At 37.7% G+C, this 22,227-nt stretch overlaps 1 protein-coding gene across 1 annotated transcript in view; it reads left to right on the top strand.

Moving 5' to 3' along the window:
* The window catches only part of PSMD1 (proteasome 26S subunit, non-ATPase 1), a 103,334-nt gene that overhangs the window by 50,799 nt on the left and 30,308 nt on the right, over window positions 1-22,227 (top strand). The window contains exons 17-18 of the mRNA XM_030876196.2: window positions 12,477-12,591; window positions 21,881-21,997. Of these exons, the coding sequence (XP_030732056.1) occupies window positions 12,477-12,591; window positions 21,881-21,997 (232 nt within the window). The remainder of the gene's footprint in view (window positions 1-12,476; window positions 12,592-21,880; window positions 21,998-22,227) is intronic.

The following is a 22,227-nucleotide window of genomic DNA, read 5'->3' as shown; positions in this document are numbered from 1 at the left end:
ATTTCTCTTCAGGACTATGAAAATATCTTAAAATAACTGCTTTATTCTGAACCACAATTTGACCCCTGTGCTCATGCAGGCAGATAGGTATCTGCAAAACAAGTAATGTCAGATTGAAAATAGCATCATTATATTTAATGAAAAGACTTGTATGAAAGAAACCTTCATTGATTTGTGTTTACAGATAAATTTATTAAAATATTCATTGAGTATATTATAAAAATACCAAACATTATTATTTTATAATACTGTGCCAATGCCGACCCTTCTCACCCACATTCACTCACTTTCTTTTTTTTTTTTAGTATTTATTTATTTATTTTATTTTTGGCTGAATAGGGTCTTAGTTGCAGCACGCAGGATCTTGGTTGCAGCATGTGGGATCTTTTCGTTGTGGCACGCAGGCTCCAGAGCACGCGGGCTCTCTAGTTGTGGCTCGCATGCTCAGTAGTTGAGGCTCATGGGCTTAGTTTCCCCACGGCATGTGGGATCTTAGTTCCCCTGCCAGGGGTCAAACCTGTGTCCCCTGCATTGGAAGGTAGATTCTTAACCACTGGACCACAGGGAAGTCCCTCACTTTTTTTTTTTAAACCTTAACTAAAAGTAGTTAAAATTGGTTCTTGGAATGTTTTTATTTTATTTTTGTATTTTTAATTAGTTTAATGGCTAAAGGACATAACTAGCTAGAACAACTACTTACTTGGCAACCTTGAGTTATTAGAAGCATAGCTGATAATCGGAGAGAAAGCAAAATAATAATAATAAAAGGGTAGATGAATCTCTCAGTTGGCAAATAACTAAACCTGTGTTCTAAAACCTCATGCACATTAGGCAGAAGGCTGTCTATAAGTCCCCACTCCAAATCTTTTTGCTCTAAACACACTCACAAAAACTTCTGTCCCCCATCTTTAATGAAAACAAACATTTGCACATGGTGGTAAATCTAAATAATACAAAAGAATATCCATTGATAAATTCACTCTTCAGACGGTTTTTTTTGTTGTTATTGTTTTAATATTTGAGACAGTTTTAACAAACACGTTTCCCTCCCTTCTCCAGAGTAGAGTAACAGATTAAGAGGTGGACAAGCACTTTGGTAATAGCAAAGGGGGCCAATTAAAAAACAGGAATTAACAAGTGTAGGCGTGTAGATCTACTCACAATAGAGACTTGTAGCTCTCATAACTCAGCCCTCCACAACTCTGTGGTGTAATTGATACCATAGTGTTGACTACCATATATTTAATAAAGGTTAAATCATCTTTATTCAGCTCTGTTTTGGATGACAGGAATACGTGAAATGCATTTTTTAAATTTTCATCCAAAATGACAAAAAAATATAAAAGTATGATTCTAAATGGTAGAATGAGATTTCAAATATCTGGAAACTTTATTTGTGTAGAATATCTCATTTACCAAGAACTCCAGATAAATTAATTCTTACTAAAGTAGCTTAAAGGTCAAACTCAAACTCTAATCTGACCATAACCAAAACACCTAATTGGTACTTTTTTTTCTAAAATACTTATTTTTATCCCTGATGCCTTTTAATTTATTGAACAGATTCTGTCTTCTACTTAAAGGGACAGTCTAATATCTTGACAACTTAAATATCAGTCAAAGATATTTTTTATCTCTCAGTCATAGTATCTTTCAAACACTAACACACTAAGGAATTTTTGACAATATGTGGATTGTGTCCACTACATATTCATTCATTTGCGAAGTATTCATTGAGTTCCGTTAGCTTGTGGAGATACAGTGATGAACAAGATAAACATTTTCTGCCTTTATATCAATATAATTTATAATTTCATGAGGGGTGCAAACGCATATACTGATAATTATAGATATGGTACAGCTAAGACTAACTCACTTCAACAGGGCCCTCAGTGCAGCTCAAATATTTCTTGGCTTTTTTTTTTTTAATTCCTTTCTTGTTCACTCTCTTTGACGAGATCAGTGAAAGAGCTAAAACTTCGCTCATTCTTCCCTGGTGACTGAATTTACCTCTTATTATTATTTTTTAATTAATTTATTTATTTTTGGCTGTGTTGGGTCTTGGTTGCTGCGCACGGGCTTTTTCTAGTTGCGGCAAGTGGGGTCTACTCTTCCTTGTGGTGCCCAGACTTCTCATTATGGTGGCTTCTCTTGTTGCAGAGCACGGTCTTTAGGTGCTCAGACTTCAGTACTTATGGCACTCAGGCTTCAATAGTTATGGCACGTGGGCTTAGTTGCTCCACGGCATGTGGGATCTTCCCAGACCAGGGCTTGAACCCACGTCCCCTGCATTGGCAGGCAGATTCTTAACCACTGCACCACCAGGGAAGTCTCTTACATCTTATTTTAATGAAAGACTTAGACCCATTTGAAAGCTCTGTCACCTTTCAACTCCTTAAAATGTCTTTCTTTTCATCCATTCTATCGTTTGGGATCATGTTGTCATTCCTCTTTACCATAACTAACTTCTACTTAAATCCTTAGTCCCAACTCTTTATGGTAATTCTTTGCAATCTTGCTGAATAAAGTATCTTCTTTTTCACACATAGAATCCATGCCTTGAATATTCATTTCCTCAGCTTTAAGTTCTTTCTTGCAGACATGCTCAGGTTTACAGTTAATGAAAAATAAAAACCTTTCCTTATCCCTTAAGTCTCTTTCCTTCATCATTTGACTTCTTTAGAGAATTGCCTATCCTTTTTCCTTCTTACTACCCACCCAATCTATAACCCTTGTAATCAGATTTTTATCCCCAACATTCTATTAAAATAACTCTTAGAAAGTCACTAATTAACACCAATTGTTGATTTTGTGCAGTATTCATCACTGTTGACTGAGCATTTCTCTTTAAAACTTGTATCTTTTTTTTTACTTCAAAGACACCTTATCTGAGGGGCGGGGCCGTCAGCGCGAGGGCCGCTGGTCGGGGCTGGGTTTGGGTCGCGTTCCGGCACTTTGGACCGTGGGATTCCGGGACCTCGAGACCCCGGAACCTCTGCACCCCGGAACCATGGCACCCGGCACCCCAGTGCAGCTCCGGGCTCTGGGTGCCCGGGAGCCGTTAGAAGCGACCTGTCACCGCTGGGCCTCAGCCCATCGCCCCAGTTCTAGGTTCTGTTCCATCAACACAGTCCGCTCCGCCGCCTGCAGGTCCCGTGTTCAGTGCGGCCTGAATATACTACACAAGACTGCGGTCGTGGGCTGGATCCGTGTCCTGCAGTTTGCAAGGAACAGCTGCAGCTGTCAGAAGTTCTTTTTTAAAGCTCCCATTTCATTTTGCACCCAACGTAGGCAGTACCTGCTGCTTTAAAAAATCTTATTCAATCCCCACCATAATCACAGACTATCAGTATCTTGTTTTACAGATAAGGCAGCATGCTCAGAGAGGGAAGGTCAATTTCTAGTAATTCTGAGAGGTGTGTTTGCCACAGTATTTCCACCCTGCAGACTGCGCGGGGAACAGGGCGGTCCTCTGCGCAGTGTGATAAATGCTGTTACAGCCTAAAACAGGAGGAATACTTCGGGAGGGACAGGTGCCTAAAGATGAGCCCAGAGGGTGTCAGACCAAGGGGTGGGAGGGGATGGCCTAGGCGAAGGTCCTGAAGGCAGCACGAAGGCCTGCTTCCTGTGGCTTCCATGCACCTCAGGGGAAACCTGCTGTTGGGCAACAGAGTAGAGAATGGACTGGGGGGCCGTAGGGTGGGTGGGTGGAGAGAAGGGGCTGGTCCAGGAGAGGGAGGGAGGTTCCTACACACACACAAAAAAAAACCAGACACCTTATCCTGCCTGCGTTCTTTGTCTTTCTTACAGAATCTTTTCTAAGTCTTATTCTACCCTCTTAATATGTAGATTTTCAGAGGTTCCTATCCTGTTGACTTTTCTCCTTCTTCATTTTCTCCTTCCATTCACTCTTACGGTTTTCCATTAACTTGTTGAAAAAAACTCCTAAAACTCTATTTCCAGCCCAATGACTGTGATCTTGTGGTCATGAGATGAGACAAGCAGCATACTTAAGGGTTAGGAGCTCAGACAAACCAATTTCTCTGAGCTTTAATTTCTACATTTGTAAAAAGGAGGTGATGTAACCTGCTCTGCCTACTTCACAGCAGCATTTGACCCAGTTGATCATTTCCCCTTCCCCTTCCTTAAAATAGTTTCTTTGCTTAGCTTCCACTAGACCACACTGTTGGATTTTCTCCTACCTCATTACTACTCCTGTGTAGTCTCCTTTACTTGTTCTCTTTCATCTCAACCTGTTTAATATTGGGGCTCCTCTGGGACTCATTTCTGGATCTCCTCTCCCTTCACACTTGGTGATCTCAGACACACTTAAGGCTTTGAATACTACCTATATACTAAAACTCCCAAATTTGTATCTCTAGCCTAGGCCTTTCCTTCAAACTCCAGACTGTTACATTCAATTACCTACTCAGTATTTCCCTTAGATGTCTAAAAACATCTTAAACTCAAAATGTCCAAAATTGAACTTTTGCCCTTTCCCTCCAAATCTGTTCTATCTATTGGTTTCTTTATCTCAGTTAAAGGCCGTTGCATTCTTCCAGTCTCTTTTTTTTCACGTCTTACCATCAGGAAATCTTGTTTATTCTACTTCAATATATGTACCAAATTTCAAACTTTTTCCCCCATGTTCATGACTACCACCGAGTCACAGTTATATCTTAACCAGATTTGTGAGATAGCCTCTTAACTCATCTTCTTTCTTCTACCTTTGCCCTCTGGTCTCAGTAGAGCAGCCAAAATTACCATTTTTAAACAAGTCAGATCATATCATTCCTTTGCTTAGAATCCTGACTGCCCTTCACTTCACTCATAGTAAAAACCAAGTTTCCTATAGTCTGGCCCTGTTTTCAACTACTCTTCCCCTCTTCACTACACTCGAACTATTGGCCTCTTTGCCACTCCTCAAACATGCTGGGCGTCATTCCCCCACAGGGCCCTTGCTTGAGCTGTTTCCTCTACCTAATATACTCTTTCTCTGGATAGCCACTTGGCTCACTTCTTCACTGCCTTCTTTTCTTTGCTTAAATATCACCTATCATTGAAGCCTGCCTTGACTACTCTAATGAATACTGCAAAATGCCCCCTTCTCTTGGCTCTTCCAATACGCCTTACCTTGATTTACTTTTTTGGTTCTCCTTAGAACTTCACCTTTTTACTTACTTTATCATTTATTGTTTATTGTCTTTCTCCTACTAGAATGTAGTCTTTGTCTTTTTTGTTCACTGTTCTCTTTGAGTTTATCCTGCTTGGAGTTTAAGTTTCTAGTCTCTCATCAAAATTTGGGAAGTTTTTGGCTATTAATTCTTCAAGAGTTCTTTCAGCCTTCTCTTTCTCTTCTCCCATTGGGACTCCCATTATGCGTATGTTGGTGTGTTTTGTGTCACCCACAGGTCTCTTAGGCTCTGTTCATTTTGCTTCATTCTTTTTCTGCTCCTCAGATTGGATAATCTCAACTAACCTAACTTCAATTCTCAATTAACCTAACTTAATATTATCAGTTAACCTTATTTGATTCTTTTTTCTGCCTGCTCAATTCTGCTGTTGAACCCCCTCTAGAGAATTTTTCATTTCTTAGTTTGATGATTTGAAGGGCAGGGGGAAACATGCTGATAATTCTGTAACTTTTTGAATGTTACACATTTCTCTAGGTTCAGGAATGCAATCTGAGATTTTTCAGAGCCATGTTTCTTATTATGGTGAAGTAGCAATTTCTTTATATAAATCTTTTCAGTCTACTTTCTTCTCACCTATTTGAGATATTTTCACTCCATTTTGGCAGCACCTGAAAGAAATTAATCTGTTTGGAAACTTACCAAAAGCTTGTCTAAAACTATAATTATTTTTAGTTTTCTGAAGTCCAATAAGATGTTAAAAAAGAAACATTAAAGATTGCACTAAATTTGTAAGGTTTGGGGCAAGATCTGTGTGGTTTTGTTTTCCTTGTGGTACTTTACATGTAGTAGATAGATAATTCAGTAAATACTAAATTGATGGTAAAAAAAAACTCATAAAAACGGTAGTAAAAAACTACAAATAGCAGTAGCTTAGGATACAGAGTTTCATAGGACAGAAGTGTTTTTGGGAAATGAAACTGTTTTCTTCTTTTTCAGTTATTTTTGTGATAATATTTTATGTATGTTTTATGTTGTAATGAAAACAAAATTCAAAATGTTAAATATCTCCCCTCTTTTAATGGTATTCACTTTTTAAATTTTTATAAACTAGCCAAGAAATAAAGAGAGCAAGAAATGTTGCTAGAATTCCCACAACATGTAGCTCCATTGTTGAGAACAAATGCAGCTAGCAAATTTGTAATTGTCTGAGTAAATATACTTTTAAATTTAATATATCAAAATGTAAATATGAGGAAAAGCTAAGTCATAGGTAACACATTTTGTGCTAATCAAAGTGTTGAATTCCTTGCTCTCTAACTATCCCCAGCCAATATAACAAAATCCACTATTTTTCCTGTGACTTGAACATTTCTAGACATTTATTTTTCTAAATATGTTCACAGAGACATAGAGATGAACTTGTATTGCTGATCAGGGATTAGTCATTTAAATACTTAGTTTTAAATGTTGATCCAAAGCCATTAAAACAAACTACAGGAATTATTTTGTGACATTATCTTAAAGAGATAAATGTTTACATAGAAAAGCTAACATTCAAGGAGAGTCAGAATTATCTAAAATAACTGAAAAAAAGCCTTATGAATTGTTATTAAAGAGTTAGTGTATTTTCTATTAATTTGCAGGTTCTTTCTCCTTCCCTTGCCTTGCCCCCCTCTTTCTCAGTTGCATCCCTGTGTGTAATATAATGTTTTTTGGTCTTCTGTATTTCCTGTAAATTGATAGTTAGATCTAGAGGCTTGGTCACATTCTGGTTCAATTTTTCACTCTTTCTCTTCTCCTTCTCCTCCTTCCCCTCCTCCTTCCTCCCTCTCCTCCTCCTCCTTTTTTATTAAGAAGGGGCTGGCAGTGCACATAAGGTGTAAGGTCTAGTTGTTTCTCTTTTCATGATGTTAGCGTCTTTGATAATGATGCTGTTGTCCATTAATTCATTACCAGTTTCAAGATGGTGATGATATAATTTTATCATTTATTAGCTTAGTTTTAAAAATTAGACATATATACCAACATGTATCATGTATTTGGATAAAGATTAATGTAAGTTTTGCTTTCAGTGAATGTTTGCATTGCGATCATTGCTTAGAAAAATTCTTTTGTCCTTTTAGAGCTGCCTGTTGAAAAATTAAAATAAACCTAGAATATTATGATTTTATTGTACTCTTGAAGAGGTTGAATGTCTAAGCTAATTAAAGAATTTGTCGTTCCTTGTCTTAACAAATTTTCTGAAGAAGGTGTCAGAGTTGGAACTATTATTAGACTGAGAAACATAAAAGAATTTTTTATGTGCTTTTGAGTTTATAGCCCTCACAACCTATATCAGTCTTTTATGGTAATCAACTAGGTAAAGCTCTTTGCGTTAGGCTCCCAGGCAAAGCTCTGTATTTATGTTCGCAGGCAAAATTTTTTTCTAAACCTCATGAAATTGTTAATGCCCTATTCTAAGTATAATACTTTTAACAAGTGGGAGATCATAAAATAAATGAAGTTTTAAGATACGTTTAGGATAAGCTCTTTGTGAGTCACTTTTCCCTGGAATGTCCTGTCCTTGCTGCAGCTGAGGGGCAAGGTAGGTAAAGTGTTCTCTGTGCCATTAGCTCCCTAAAAAGTTGGTGAGGAAATCTGGAGGTCAGAACCCTGTATATAACCAGTTTTCTAGGTTTAATATCCAACTTGTTTTACATTGTTTTGAATGAACTTTTGGGTATGAGTTGCCTTACCTTTCTTAAAAAATAAGAGCCCAAACTACAGCATACTAGTAACCAAATTCCTGGTTCTGGCCCAAAGGCAATTTCTGGTTATGCATTAAGATTTTAGTAATTATAGTATAGTATTCTACTCTACCACACCACTAACTCCCCAGCATAAATAAGGTGGAGCAGATATCATTTTATGCATGAAGCAGTTAAGTCTCAGAGAGACTTAATGATTGCCATTCTATTAATAAATGGCTGCACTAGAATTGGAATCCAGGTTTTTCAAATTCCAAGCCCACGTTCTCTCTACCACAGCATGTTGAAAACGAAAGGGAGAGGAGGAAGAGAGAGATCGTTTAAGGAATCACTATATTATTTCAAGTGAGAGATGATCAGGGTCTAAAACAAGCAGTGCAAACAGAAACAAGATTTAAAGGTTTCACTTGATTGGGCAGATTAGATGTGGGGAATGAGAGAATAGAATGATTGAAAATGTGAGTTTTCTTGGTGTATAGATGAATAGTCATGACGGAAAGAGAAGCAGTTTAGGGGAGGGGTGCCCTTTATTCCTCTTTCTGTACAGAATTCTGTGTATTGACTGAGGTATTTGTGGACTATTTAGTTAAAGATGTTCAACGGGCACTTCAAAATTCAGGATGCTGCTCAGATTATTTGGAGTCTGTTGGTAGGGAGTACAAGGGACTTAAACAGAGGGAATACTCTTAATTCCTGTGTCATTATGGTAATCCTGTGGCACCTACCTAATGAAAATATAAATTCATAACTCTGCCAAGGGACTACCGTGAGGTTTATGTCCTCACCAAATTCCTGCTGCGATGGACCAAACCCACGTGCTTAGAACAGTGTTTCTGCCTGTATACGTATAGTGCTATATTTTTTCCTTTTCTAGGGAAGATAGATTAGAAAAGACACATATTCTTGAAAGCATTTTGATTAATACAATTTAATATTGAGGTTGTACAAAATATTCAATAAACAGTAGTTAATAGCCAGTATGTTTTTAAAAAAAGGAATTCATATGTGCACTTTATGGTTGGATAATATGGTAGTGACTTGTGCATATGCCCTTGCACAATTCCTGCTCTCTGGAAGGTTGTACAAATAGTAAGTTGGTAAGATGACTGTTAGCTACAAGCCAAGAAATTTTATTGAAACAACAAATCAGAACTTAGTTACCTGTTTCAGTGTTTTACTTTTTAAAGTAGGCCTTCCCTAGCCCTTTATGTGGTCCCCCTACTGGGAACTTCAAAGCACATAAAATTAAAAGACACACAATTAGCCCTTATGAAGTAACTCAGAGGTACTTGTTAACTCTCTCATTTTTGATTATCTAGCTGAGTTAAAAACTTAAGTGAGGAGGGGAACAAGGAAGGGCCTGATATTTTTCCCAGTGATTAACCCTTAGGATTTGAACCTAGTAGGAAATACTTGTTGGTCAAGTCTCTAAATATATATTTAGTTTGGCTCCCTTTGTCTTTTATTAAGTAATAAAAATTATTTTATCTTTAGTACCTAGCACTGTGCCACTAATTTATGGGAAAAAGTACAGAAGACACAGTCTCCATCCTTGCCCCTTGAGACATGTGCAGTCTTGAGTGGTTTTATTTATAATGTGTTATGTGATAAGATGTTTGAGTTTGTCAGAGGATTTGAGTATCAAAGTATGGACAGAACTGGGCTTCCCTGGTGGCCCAGTGGTTATGAATCCACCTGCCAATGCAGGGGACACGTGTTCGAGCCCTGGTCCGGGAAGATCCCACACGCCTCGGCGCAACTAAGCCCATGCACCACAACTACTGAGCCTACGCTCTAGAGCCCGCGAGCCGCAGCTACTGAAGCCTGCACACCTAGAGCCCGTGCTCCGCAACAAGAGAAGCCACCACAATGAGAAGCCCGCGCACCGCAACAAAGAGGTAGCCCCTGCTCGCCGCAACTAGAGAAAGCCCGTGCGCCGTAACTAGAGAAAGCCCTCGTGCAGCAACAAAGACCCAACACAGCCAAAAATAAAATAAATAATAAAAATAAATACATTAAAAAAAAATTATGGACAGAACTTTTAAGTTCTTAGCCCAATGCAAGTGAAAAATAAAAGTTAAATAATGATGGGACTTAACCTTATGGTGCAGTGGTTAAGAATCTGCCTGCCAATGCAGGGGACACAGGTTTGAGCTCTGGTCCAGGAAGATCCCACATGCTGCGGAGCAACTAAGCCCGTGCACCACAACTGCTGAGCCCGCGCACCTAGAGCCCGTGAGCCACAGCTACTAAGCCTGCACGCCTAGAGCCCATGCTCCACGACAAGAGAAGCCACCGCATTGAGAAGCCCGTGCACTGCAATAAAGAGTAGCCCCCGCTCACCACAACTAGAGAAAGCCCGCACACAGCAACGAAGACCTAATGCAGCCAAAAATTAATTAATTATTTATTTTTAAAAAGTTAAACAATGATGCTGTCAACTACAGTAATTCTCCAGCAACCTCTTTGGTATGATATCACCTTTAAAATTTCATTTTTATTTCATAGGAATATTTCTCATTGATGAAATGTCCTGTAATAATGAACACTGATTTAAAACCTTTGATGATTGATTCATTTTTAAAAGCCATAGAATTGTAAAGTGGAACAGACCTTATGGAACTTTTAGTCCAATTCGTTCTTTTTCTGATGTGAAAAGGGACCCCAAAGTGTATGGTTAATTGAACCTTGTCTAAAATTATCCCAGCTATTTAGAGGCAAAACAGGAACTAGAACATGGGTTTTTTACTTCTTATATAACTTACTGTTATTTACCTCAGTACTCATTAACTGAAAGCATATGTGTATTTGTTCATTTGTTTTTATATTATTCCTGCATGATAGTCAAGAAATATTATCTCTAGTTACAGAAAAGAAAATTTAAGTGATTTGCCTGATGTCATGTACTGAGAAACTAACAAAACTAAGACTAGAACCCAGATCTTCTGTTTCCTAGTACATTGCTTTCTTTATACTATTCTTCTGTATTGTTGCCACTAGATTGTTTACAGATTTTTCGTACTAGGAGCTAGCTTCATCAAACTGAGAAAGAACATTTTCAAGAAAGAGTGATAGCAGAGTTCTACCTTTTTTTCTTTTTTGAGGTATGGTTGATGTATAATATATGTTTCAGATGTACAACAGTGATTCACAATTTTAAAAGATTATGTTCCATATATAGTTACCATAAAATATTGGCTGTATTTCCTGTGTTGTACAATATACCCTTGTAACTTATTTATATTATACATAATAGTTTGTACTCTTAATCGCCTATCCCTATCTTGCCTCTCCCCCAAAATTCCACCTTTATAGACAGTTTGCATAAACTTGGCTCTACTCCATTTGAAATTTGAATTTACCATTCACTGGAGTTTGAGGCTAGAGGACAATTTCAACATAGAATTATAGATTTAAATTGGTCTGTAGGTAATAACTGCTTTTATTCACAACAGGATACTTTTTTTAAAAAACGTTCTATTGGGCTTCCCTGGTGGCGCAGTGGTTGAGAGTCCGCCTGCTGATGCAGGGGACACAGGTTCGTGCCCCGGTCCGGGAAGATCCCACATGCCGCGGAGCGGCTGGGCCCGTGAGCCATGGCCGCTGAGCCTGCACGTCCGGAGCCTGTGCTCCGCAACGGGAGAGGCCACAGCAGTGAGAGGCCCGCATACCGCAAAAAAAAAGAAAAAGAAAGAAGAAAAAGCATTCTAATGAAACGTAATATATTAATAGTCTCTTTTTAAGTTTTTATTGAAGTGTAGTATACATCTAAAAATATGAACATAATTAGCCTACAGCTTGATGAATTTTCATAACTGAACACACCTGTGTAACCAGCACCTAGTTCAACATCAGTACCAGCCTTCCAGAAACTCCCCTTACAGTCTCTTCTAGTTACTACACCCAACCTGCTGCCCCCTCAGGAGTGACCACTATAACAGGATAGTCCTTCAAAGATGAGATCAGATACTTCATTTGTCAAGGTTGTCCTCTCTTCTGTATTTGCTGCAAATATGAAGATGAGAAAAGAACAATTTCTCTATTCTTATCAACACAAAAATAATTGCTGAAGACAAAAAAAATCAGAATTTTTTCATACCAAGTCTTATTTAACAATTTAATATTCAATCAGAGTAATACTGGGAGTTTTAAATCTTTTGTGCAGCTTTGGAAACATCTTGGAGTCTCTGTAAGTGACTTTTGTCTTCTGAAACAAGACACAGAGTAAGCAGGAGTTATAAGAATGGACATAGGGCAGTGTTCCCCGTCCCCATTACCCCACCCCCCCACCCCCCGTAGGGCTGTTCCCCACCCTGGAGAAGACAGAAGGGAATGAGTAATGCTGTGATGCAGAGCTGTGGTTGAGGGATCACTGATATGTTCCTCTTTCTTTTCATATATTCTCTGAATGTTGAAGATAGCTTTCTAATATCAATAATTAGAATTCTGTTGGAGATTTTTAATTCTGTAACTTCTGTGTTAAATATAACTCTGTTGTTTCCCATAACTTTCAAAAAATTGATTAAAATTCTTCCATCTTGATTTAAAATATGTTATCTATAACACTGTCTTCACTTTCTCTGTTTCTTATCAGGACCCCTGAACAGTGCCCCAGTGTCGTTTCATTGTTGTCAGAGAGTTACAATCCTCATGTGCGTTATGGAGCTGCAATGGCCCTGGGCATCTGCTGTGCTGGTACAGGAAACAAGGTAAAGGCCAAAGCCAATGCGGTCAGTTCTTTTCTGGCGCCAGACTGTTTTCTGTAGCCGAAAAGTTTATGTAACAGTTGTAAAAATACAAGTGTGGTGTGATCTGTAAGACTTAACTTGCCTCACAAGTTAAGCTTCCCAGAACTTCCTCACTTAACTATTCTGGATTGCTCAAAGCTGTTTAAGAACAAACCACCACATTACATGGATGGCTCTAATGAAAACAATGCTGTTGAATTTTTTATGAAAGCATTGATTTCTTTAAAAAGAAGAAATAGTATTTTTTTCTTTGAAGAGCTACTCTGGCTTTACATTGTTATTTTACATGTTTAATTTGCATAATAAGTATTGTGGAAATCAAAGTTCTTATTTGAGGCCACCACAGTCAACTCAGTTTGATTTTTTTGTGTGTTTAAGTTTATATTTAACTGCTGTTTGCCTGTTTTCTCAAGAACATAATAGATAACCTGGTATTTGTTAAGCCCACAAAAGTGACAAAATAAAGACTTGGGTTAGGTACATTGATGATTTGAAAACAGTTTGTCATGAGAGTCATAAAGAAATGCACCAATGCTTTAGTAACAAGTATTCTTGATTCACAGCAATAACATAAATCACCACATTTTGCCTTTCATAGAGCACATGAACACACCTTGGCCAGTTCCCCAAAAGGTGCACTTTTCTTTTAATAGCACACAGGCATGTGTGTGTGTGTGTGTGTGAGAGAGAGAGAGAGAGAGAGAGAGAGGGAAGAAGAACATGATTATATTCCCAGTGTCTTTACATCAGAAAGGAGCCACTTTTTAAAAATCATCTCTTGTCCGAACTAAAGTAAAGCATAATTATTAGTTTATTGATTGATTCCAGGAATTACATTTTAATTTGCTTGACTTTTTCTCTAATAAAGAGTATTAGTATTGGATACAAATAATTTTTTTCTAGTCACATAAAACATTATTAAAGCTAGGAATTAAAATAGGCATTTTCACTATATGTGGCGAGAATTGTATAAAAATTTATAGAGACATGCCCTTCCAATATTCTTATTCTGTCTCCTTACCCTGCTTTATTTTTCTTCATCACCACCTGACATTGTTTTTCTTTTTTTTTTTTTTTTTTTTTTGTGGTACGCGGGCCTCTCACTGCCGTGGCCTCTCCCGTTGCGGAGCACAGGCTCCGGACGTGCAGGCCCAGTGGCCACGGCTCACGGGCCCAGCCGCCCTGCGGCATGTGGGATCCTCCCGGACTGGGGCACGAACCCACGTCCCCTGCATCGGCAGGTGGACTCTCAACCACTGCGCCACCAGGGAAGCCCCACCTGACATATTTTTACACCTATTTATTTATTGTCTGTCTTCTCTCCACTGAAATGTAAGGTCCCTGAGAACAGAATGTTCACTGCTAAAACCTAAAGTCAGACCTGGCACATAGTAGAGTTTCAGTAAATATTTGTCGAATGATGAAGGGAAGATCATTTTAAGGATATGATGATGAACAAGTTGGACGTGGTCTCTGTCCTAACAGTTTTGTTTTTTAAATGTTTTCATTTCTTTTGGAGGAGAATTTCTTACATGAGAATGTATCTTCAGTGTTATTAGAAAAGTCATTGTGTGTATAAAATACAGTTTATAGAAATAGGCCTTCATTTTTTTCTAGGACACATCTGTTCTATAAACAAAGGAAAAATATAGTTGGATGTTTTACTAAGTATTTTCTCCCTCCGGTATTTAGTAGACATTTATGTCAGACCTCATAAGTTAAATGTAAATTAGATTTTTTTCTTTCCAGATTATTCTAAACTTAATATGCTATCTAGGAGCAAATGTTCTTTGAGACACAGTATCTGACAATTTAATTCAATGAATATTCTTCATTACTCATACTAAACAAGTCTGCTTTATTTCTAGATAGTTTGTATGATCTACGTATCAATACCTATCTGTCTGAAACTTGGCACGTTAATTTTGTTTCTTAAAAGCCTGAAACACCTATTTAGTCTAAAATGTATCTTTGAGGTCATATCACATACCTCAAAGGCCAAGTTAGTGTCTTTTAACTTATAAGTTGGAAATTTTCTTATATTTTTATCATGAATACTTCATAAACAATATTGACAATATGAGTAACATTTGCAAAACTTTCTCTTCTAAACAACGGCACTACATTTTTCAGGGAAGTGAGGAAAAGGAATACATTTATATGGTATTTGTATTATTTATTAATCGCTCTGATTTTTCTCTTTTGAATTTTATTTTATTTTTTTATACAGCAGGTTCTTATTAGTTATCTATTTTATACATATTGGTGTATATATGTCAATCCCAATCTCCCAATTCATCACACCACCACCATCCCTCCGCCACTTCCCCCCTTAGTGTCCATACGTTTCTTCTCTACTTCTATGTCTCTATTTCTGCCCTACAAACCGGTTCATCTGTACCGTTTTTCTAGGTTCCACATATATGTGTTAATATACGATATTTGTTTTTCTTTCTGACTTACTTCACTCTCTATGACAGTCTCTAGGTCCATCCACAAATGACCCAAGTTTTTTCCTTTTTATGGCTGAGTAATATTCCATTGTATATATGTACCACATCTTCTTTATCCATTCGTCTGTTGATGGGCATTTAGGTGGCTTCCATTACCTGGCTATTGTAAATAGTGCTGCAGTGAACATTGGGGTGCATGTGTCTTTTTGAATTATAGTTTTCTCTGGGTAAATGCCCAGTAGTGGGATTGCTGGGTCATATGGTAATTCTATTTTTAGTTTTTTAAGGAACCTCCATACTGTTCTCCATAGTGGCTGTATCAGTTTACATTCCCACCAACAGTGCAAGAGGGTTCACTTTTCTCCACACCCTCTCCAGCATTTGTCGTTTCTAGATTTTCTGATGATTCCATTCTAACTGGTGTGAGGTGATACCTCATTGTAGTTTTGATTTGCATTTGCCTAATAATTAGTGATGTTTAGCAGCTTTTCATGTGCTGCTTGGCCATCTGTATGTCTTCTTTGGAGAAATGTCTGTTTAGGTCTTCTGCCCATTTTTGGATTGGGTTGTTTGTGTTTTTAATATTGAGCTGCATGAGCTGTTTATATATTTTGGAGAGTAATCCTTTTTCCCTTGATTCGTTTGCAAATATTTTCTCCCATTCTGAGGGTTGTCTTTTCGACGTGTTTGTAGTTTCCTTTGCTTTGCAAAAGCTTTTAAGTTTCATTAGGTCCCATTTGTTTATTTTTGTTTTTATTTCCATTACTCTAAGAGGTAGATCAAAATATCTCTTGCTGTGATTTATGTCAAAGAGTGTTCTTCTATGTTTTCCTCTAGGAGTTTTATGGTGTCTTTCCTTAGGTCTCTAAGGAAGGTCTCTAATCCATTTTGAGTTTATTTTTGTGTATGGAGTTAGGGAGTGTTCTAATTTCATTCTTTTACATGTAACTGTCCAGTTTCCCCAGCACCACTTACTGAAGAGACTATCTTTTCTCCATTGTGTATCCTTGCCTCCTTTGTCATAGATTAGTTGACCCTAGGTGTGTGGGTTTATCTCTGGGCTTTCTATCCTGTTCCATTGATCTATATTTCTGGTTTTCTACCAGTACCATATTGTCTTGGTTACTGTAGCTCTGTAGTATAGTCTGAAGTCACAGAGTCTGATTCCTCCAGCTCCATTTTTTTCCCTCAAGACTGCTTTGGCTATTTGGGGTCTTCTCGGTCTCCATACAGATTTATAGACTTTTTTGTTCTAGTTCTGTAAAAAACGCCATTGGTAATTTGATAGGGATTGCATTGAATCTGTAGATTGCTTTAGGTAGTATAGTCATTTTCACAATTTTGATTCCTCTGATCCAAGAACATGGTATATCTCTCCATCTGTTTGTATCATCTTTAATTTCTTTCATCAGTGTCTTAATAGTTTTCTGTATACAGGTCTTTTGTCTCCCTAGGTAGTTTACTCCTAGGTATTTTATTCTTTTTTTACAGTGGTAAATGGGAGTGTTTCCTAATTTCTCTTTCAGATTTTTCATCATTAGTGTATAGGAATGCAAGAGATTACTGTGCGTTAATTTTGTATCCTTCAGCTTTACCATATTCATTGATTAGCTCTAGTAGTTTTCTGGTAGCATCTTTAGGATTCTCTATATATAGTATCATGTTATCTGCAAACAGTGACAGTTATACTTCTTCTTTTCCAATTTGTATTCCTTTTATTTCTTTTTCTTCTCTGATTGCTGTGGCTAGGACTTCCAAAACTATGTCGAATAATAGTGGCGAGAGTGGACATCCTTGTCTTGTTCCTGATCTTAGAGGAAATGCTTTCAGTTTTTCACCATTAAGAATGATGTTTGCTGTAGGTTTGTCATATATGGTCTTTATTATGTTGAGGTAGGTTCTCTCTGTGCCCACTTTCTGGAGAGTTTTTACCATAAATGGGTGTTGAATTTTGTCATAAGCTTTTTCTGCATCTATTGAGATGATCATATGGTTTTTCTTCTTCAGTTTGTTAATATGGTATATCACATTGATTGATTTGTGTATATTGAAGAATCTTTGCATCTCCGGAATAAACCCCACTTGATCATGGTGTATGATCCTTTTAATGTGTTGTTGGATTCTGTTTGCTAGTATTTTGTTGAGGATTTTTGCATCTATATTCATCAGTGATATTGGTCTGTAATTTTCTTTTTTTGTTGTATCTTTGTCTGGTTTTGGTATCAGGGTGATGGTGGCCTCATAGAATGAGCTTGGGAGTGTTCTTTGCAATTTTCTGGAAGAGTTTGAGAAGGATGGGTGTTAGCTCTTCTCTACATGTTTGATAGAATTCACCTGTGAAGCGATCTGGTCCTGGACTTTTGTTTGTTGGAAGATTTTTACTCACAGTTTCAATTTCATTACTTGTGATTTGTCTGTTCATATTTTCTGTTTCTTCCTGGTTCAGTCTTGGAAGGTTATACCTTTCTACAAATTTTTCCATTTCTTCCAGGTTGTCCATTTTGTTGGCATAGAGTTGCTTGTAGTAGTCTCTCAGGATGCTTTGTATTTCTGCGGTGTCTTTTGTAACTTCTTCTTTTTCATTTCTAATTTTATTGATTTGAGTCCTCTCCCTCCTTTTCTTGATGAGTCTGGCTAATGGTTTATCAATTTTGTTTATCTTCTCAAAGAACCAGCTTTTAGTTTTATTGATCTTTTCTGTTGTTTTCTTTGTTTCTATTTCATTTATTTCTGCTCTGATCTTTATGATTTCTTTCCTTCTGCTAACTTTGCATTTCGTTTGTTCTTCTTTCTCTAGTTCCTTCAGGTGTAAGGTTAGACTGTTTATTTGAGACTTTTCCTGTTTCTTGAGGTAGGCTTGTATAGCTATAAACTTCCCTCTTAGAACTGCTTTTGCTGCATCCCATAGGTTTTGGATTGTCATATTTGTCTCTAGGTATGTTTTGATTTCCTCTTTGATTTCTTCAGTGATCTCTTGGTTATTTAGTAACGTATTGTTTAGCCTCCATGTGTTTGTGTTTTTTAGGTTTTTTTCCCTGTAATTGATTTCTAATCTCATAGTGTTGAGGTCAGAAAAGTTGCTTGATATGATTTCAGTTTTCTTAAATTTACTGAGGCTTGTTTTGTGACCCAAGATGTGATCTATCCTGGAGAATGTTCTGTGTGCACTTGAGAAGAAAGTGTAATCTGCTGTTTTTGGATGGAATATCATATAAATATCAATTAAATCTATCTGGTTTATTGTGTCATTTAAAGCTTATGTTTCCTTATTAATTTTCTGTCTGGATGATCTGTCCATTGGTTTAAGTGAGGTGTTAAATTCCCCCACTATTATTGTGTTACTGTTGATTTCCTCTTTTATAGCTGTTAGCAGTTGCCTTATGTATTGAGGTGCTCCTGTGTTGGGTGCATATATATTTATAATTGTTATATCTTCTTCTTGGATTGATCCCTTGATAATTATGTAGTATCCTTCCTTGTCTCTTGTAACACTGTTTATTTTAGAGTCTATTTTCTCTGATATGAATATTGCTACTCCAGCTTTCTTTTGATTTCCATTTGCATGGAATATCTTTTTCCATCCCCTCACTTTCAGTCTGTATGTGTCCCTAGGTCTGAAGTGGGTCTCTTGTAGACAGCATATATAGGGGTCTTGTTTTTGTATCCATTCAGAGAGCCTGTATCTTTTGGTTGGAGCTTTTAATCTATTCATGTTTAAGGTAATTATCGATATGTATGTTCCTATTACCATTTTCTCAATTGTTTTGGATTTGTTTTTGTAGGTCCTTTTCTTCTCTTGTGTTTCCCACTTAAAGAAGTTCCTTTAGCGTTTGTTGTAGAGCTGGTTTGGTGCTGCTGTATTCTTTTAGCTTCTGCTTGTCTTTAAACTGTTGATTTCTCCATTGAATCTGAATGAGATCCTTGCTGGGTAAAGTAATCTTGGTTGTAGGTTCTTCCCTTTCATCACTTGAAATATATCATGCCACTCCCTTCTGGCCTGTAGAGTTTCTGCTGAGAAATCAGCTATTAGCCTTATGGGAGTTCCCTTGTATGTTATTTGTCATTTTTTCCCTTGTTGCTTTCAGTAATTTTTCTGTCTTTAATTTTTGCCAATTTGATTACTATGTGTCTTGCCATGTTTCTCCTTGGGTTTATTGTGCCTGGGACTCTCTGTGCTTCCTGGGCTTGGGTGGCTATTTCCTTTCCCATGTCAGGGAAGTTTTTGACTATAATCTCTTCGAATATTTTCTCGGGTCCTTTCTCTCTCTCTTCTCCTTCTGGGACCCCTATAATGCGAATGTTGTTGCGTTTAATATTGTCCCAGAGGTCTCTTATGCTGTCTTCATTTCGTTTCATTCTTTTTTCTTTATTCTGTTCCACAGCAGTGAATTCCACCATTCTGTCTTCCAAGTCACTTATCCGTTCTTCTGCCTCAGTTATTCTGCTATTGATTCCTTCTAGTGTAGTTTTCATTTGTTATTGTATTGTTCATCTCTGTTTGTTTGTTCTTTAGTTCTTCTAGGTCTTTGTTAAACATTTCTTGCATCTTCTCGATCTTTGCCTTCATTGTTTTTCTGAGGTCCTGGATCATCTTCACTATCATTATTCTGAGTTCTTTTTCTGGAAGGTTTCCTATCTCCACTTCATTTAGTTGTTTTTCTGGGGTTTTATCTTGTTTTTTTATCTAGTACATAGCCCTCTGCCTTTTCATCTTGTCTCTCTTTCCGAGAATGTGTTTTTTGTTCCACAGGCTTCAGGATTGTAATTCTTGCTTCTGCTGTCTGCCCTCTGGTGGATGAGGCTGTGTAAGAGGCTTGTGCAAGTTTCCTGATGGGAGGGACTGGTGGTGGGCAGAGCTCAGTAAAACTTTAATCAGCTTGTCTGCTGATGGAGGGGTTGGGTTCCCTCCCTGTTGGTTGTTTGGCCTGAGGCGACCCAACACTGGATCCTACCTGACTCTTTGGTGGGGCTAATGGCAGACTCTGGGAGGGCTCACGCCAAGGAGTACTTCCCAGAACTTCTGCTGCCAGTGTCCTTGTCCTTAGGGCGAGACACAGCCACCCCCTGCCTCTGCAGGAGACCCTCCAACACAAGCAGTAGGTCTGGTTCAGTCTCCTATGGGGTCACTGCTCCTTCCCCTGGGTCCCAGTGCGCACACTACTTTTTGTGTGCCCTCCAAGAGTGGAGTCTCTGTTTCCCCCAGTGCTGTTGAAGTCCTGCAACCAAATCCCACTAGCCTTCAAAGTCTGATTCTCTAGGAATTCCTCCTCCCGTTGCCAGACCCCCAGGTTGCGAAGCCTGACGTGGGGCTCAGAACCTTCACTCCAGTGGGTGGACTTCTGTGGTGTAAGTGTTCTCCAGTTTGTGAGTCACCCACCCAGCAGTTATGGGATTTGATTTTACTGTGATTGCCCCCCTCCTGCCATCTCATTGTGGTTTCTCCTTTGTCTTTGGATGTGGGGTACCTTTTTTGGTGAGTTCCAGTGTCTTCCTGTCAGTGATCGTTCAGCAGTTAGTTGTGATTCCAGTGCTCTCTCAAGAGGAAGTGAGCGCACATCCTTCTACTCCACTATCTTGAACCAGTCTCTTGCTCTGATATTTCTTAAGTAAATAAATCAACGTGAAAGGAAATCTGAAGTCATTCCCCCACACCCCCCAAAAAAGGATTCAATTTATTCTTCCTTTACTTGGCTTTGGAACAAAGGACATTTGAGAAATGACATACTGTATTAAATTAAGTTTGATAATCATATAAAATAATTGCTTTGTTCCTCCAAATTTATACCTACCTAAGGATCTTGTAAGGGGTACTGAACAAAGGTCCTGCAGGGTGTGTAATAGAAATTATATGGAGCAAAAGAGTTCTTGGTCAAATACAATGAACAGATGCTGGGCTATGCAAAGGTCTAGTAGTTTCTTTAATAAGGTTTCTTGAACCTTTTGTTATGATATGTACACTCCTGGAGCCCTTGGTGTGCTAGATACGTTTTTGAATCGCAAGAGGGGGTGATATACAGTATGCAGGCGCTCCCAAACTTATTTAATCAAGGAATCCTGTTTTCATAGAACTGGTATTCTGAAGAATATGATATTGGGGATATCCTGGTAAACATTTTGGAAAATCCCACCATATGTGGGAAGTGTAACCATGGAATCATTTCTAGTCCTATTTGACTTAATTTGTGTTGCCATTCTCCTAGCAGGTAAAATCTTTTTTGTTTTGGGAGTTTTGTTTCTTTTTGTTTTTTGTTTGTTTCAATTTACATTCGATTTATTTAATTTTTTAAATTAGATTTTGTAAAATCATCTTAAGATATTATCTTACTCTAGTATTTGAAGGAAGTTGGATACTTAGAGTCAGACTGGCCTGAGTTTGCTACACTTATGTGATTTTTGGCAATTTACTTTACCTAACTCTGTTTCTTTGTTTTTAAAGATTGTTTTGTATTGCTGTTATTGTTTTAGGATGAAGGGGATTAAATGGATAATATATATAAAATACCTCCCACTGCACCTGGAAAATAATAGGTGTTTATCAAACATTAATCTCATTTTTTCTACTTTCTTTTTTATCTCTTTTACCCCAAGACAGGAGCACTTGTGTTGTAAGCTTCCTTTTCACTTACCATCAATTATATTGAAACTTAAAGCATACTCAGTTTTGACTGTTGCATCCAAGTTGTCTTAAATTAACTTGTGATTACAATGTTAGATGAAAATATTGACTTAGACAGTAACTAATCTGAAAATTTAGCTATATAAACTTTATTAAAAGTTTTTTTTGTTAATGCTTTCAGGAAGCAATTAATTTGCTAGAACCAATGACAAATGACCCTGTGAACTATGTGAGGCAAGGAGCTCTCATAGCTTCGGCTCTCATCATGATCCAGCAGACTGAAATCACTTGTCCCAAGGTGAGCAAACAAAAAAATTCTCTAGAAGAGAGCTGGTTCAGGCTTTTCTTTGGTAGCTTATCTTCTTTTGAGGACATTTCTACCTCAAATATGGTGTACACTGAACTCACAGAAAGTAAAGAGGTAGGAGAATAGGAGAACTTTAAGTATATAATACTCTTTGATTGCATTTTTTATAAATTTATGGTCACTTTGTTAATTTAGTTATATAGCCATACTTGAAAAATTAG

This window comes from Globicephala melas, chromosome 7 (assembly GCF_963455315.2).
Source record: "Globicephala melas chromosome 7, mGloMel1.2, whole genome shotgun sequence".
NCBI classification, from domain to species: Eukaryota; Metazoa; Chordata; class Mammalia; order Artiodactyla; family Delphinidae; genus Globicephala; species Globicephala melas.
Note: the sequence above shows the minus strand (reverse complement) of the source record. Positions and strands in the feature narration are given on the sequence as shown.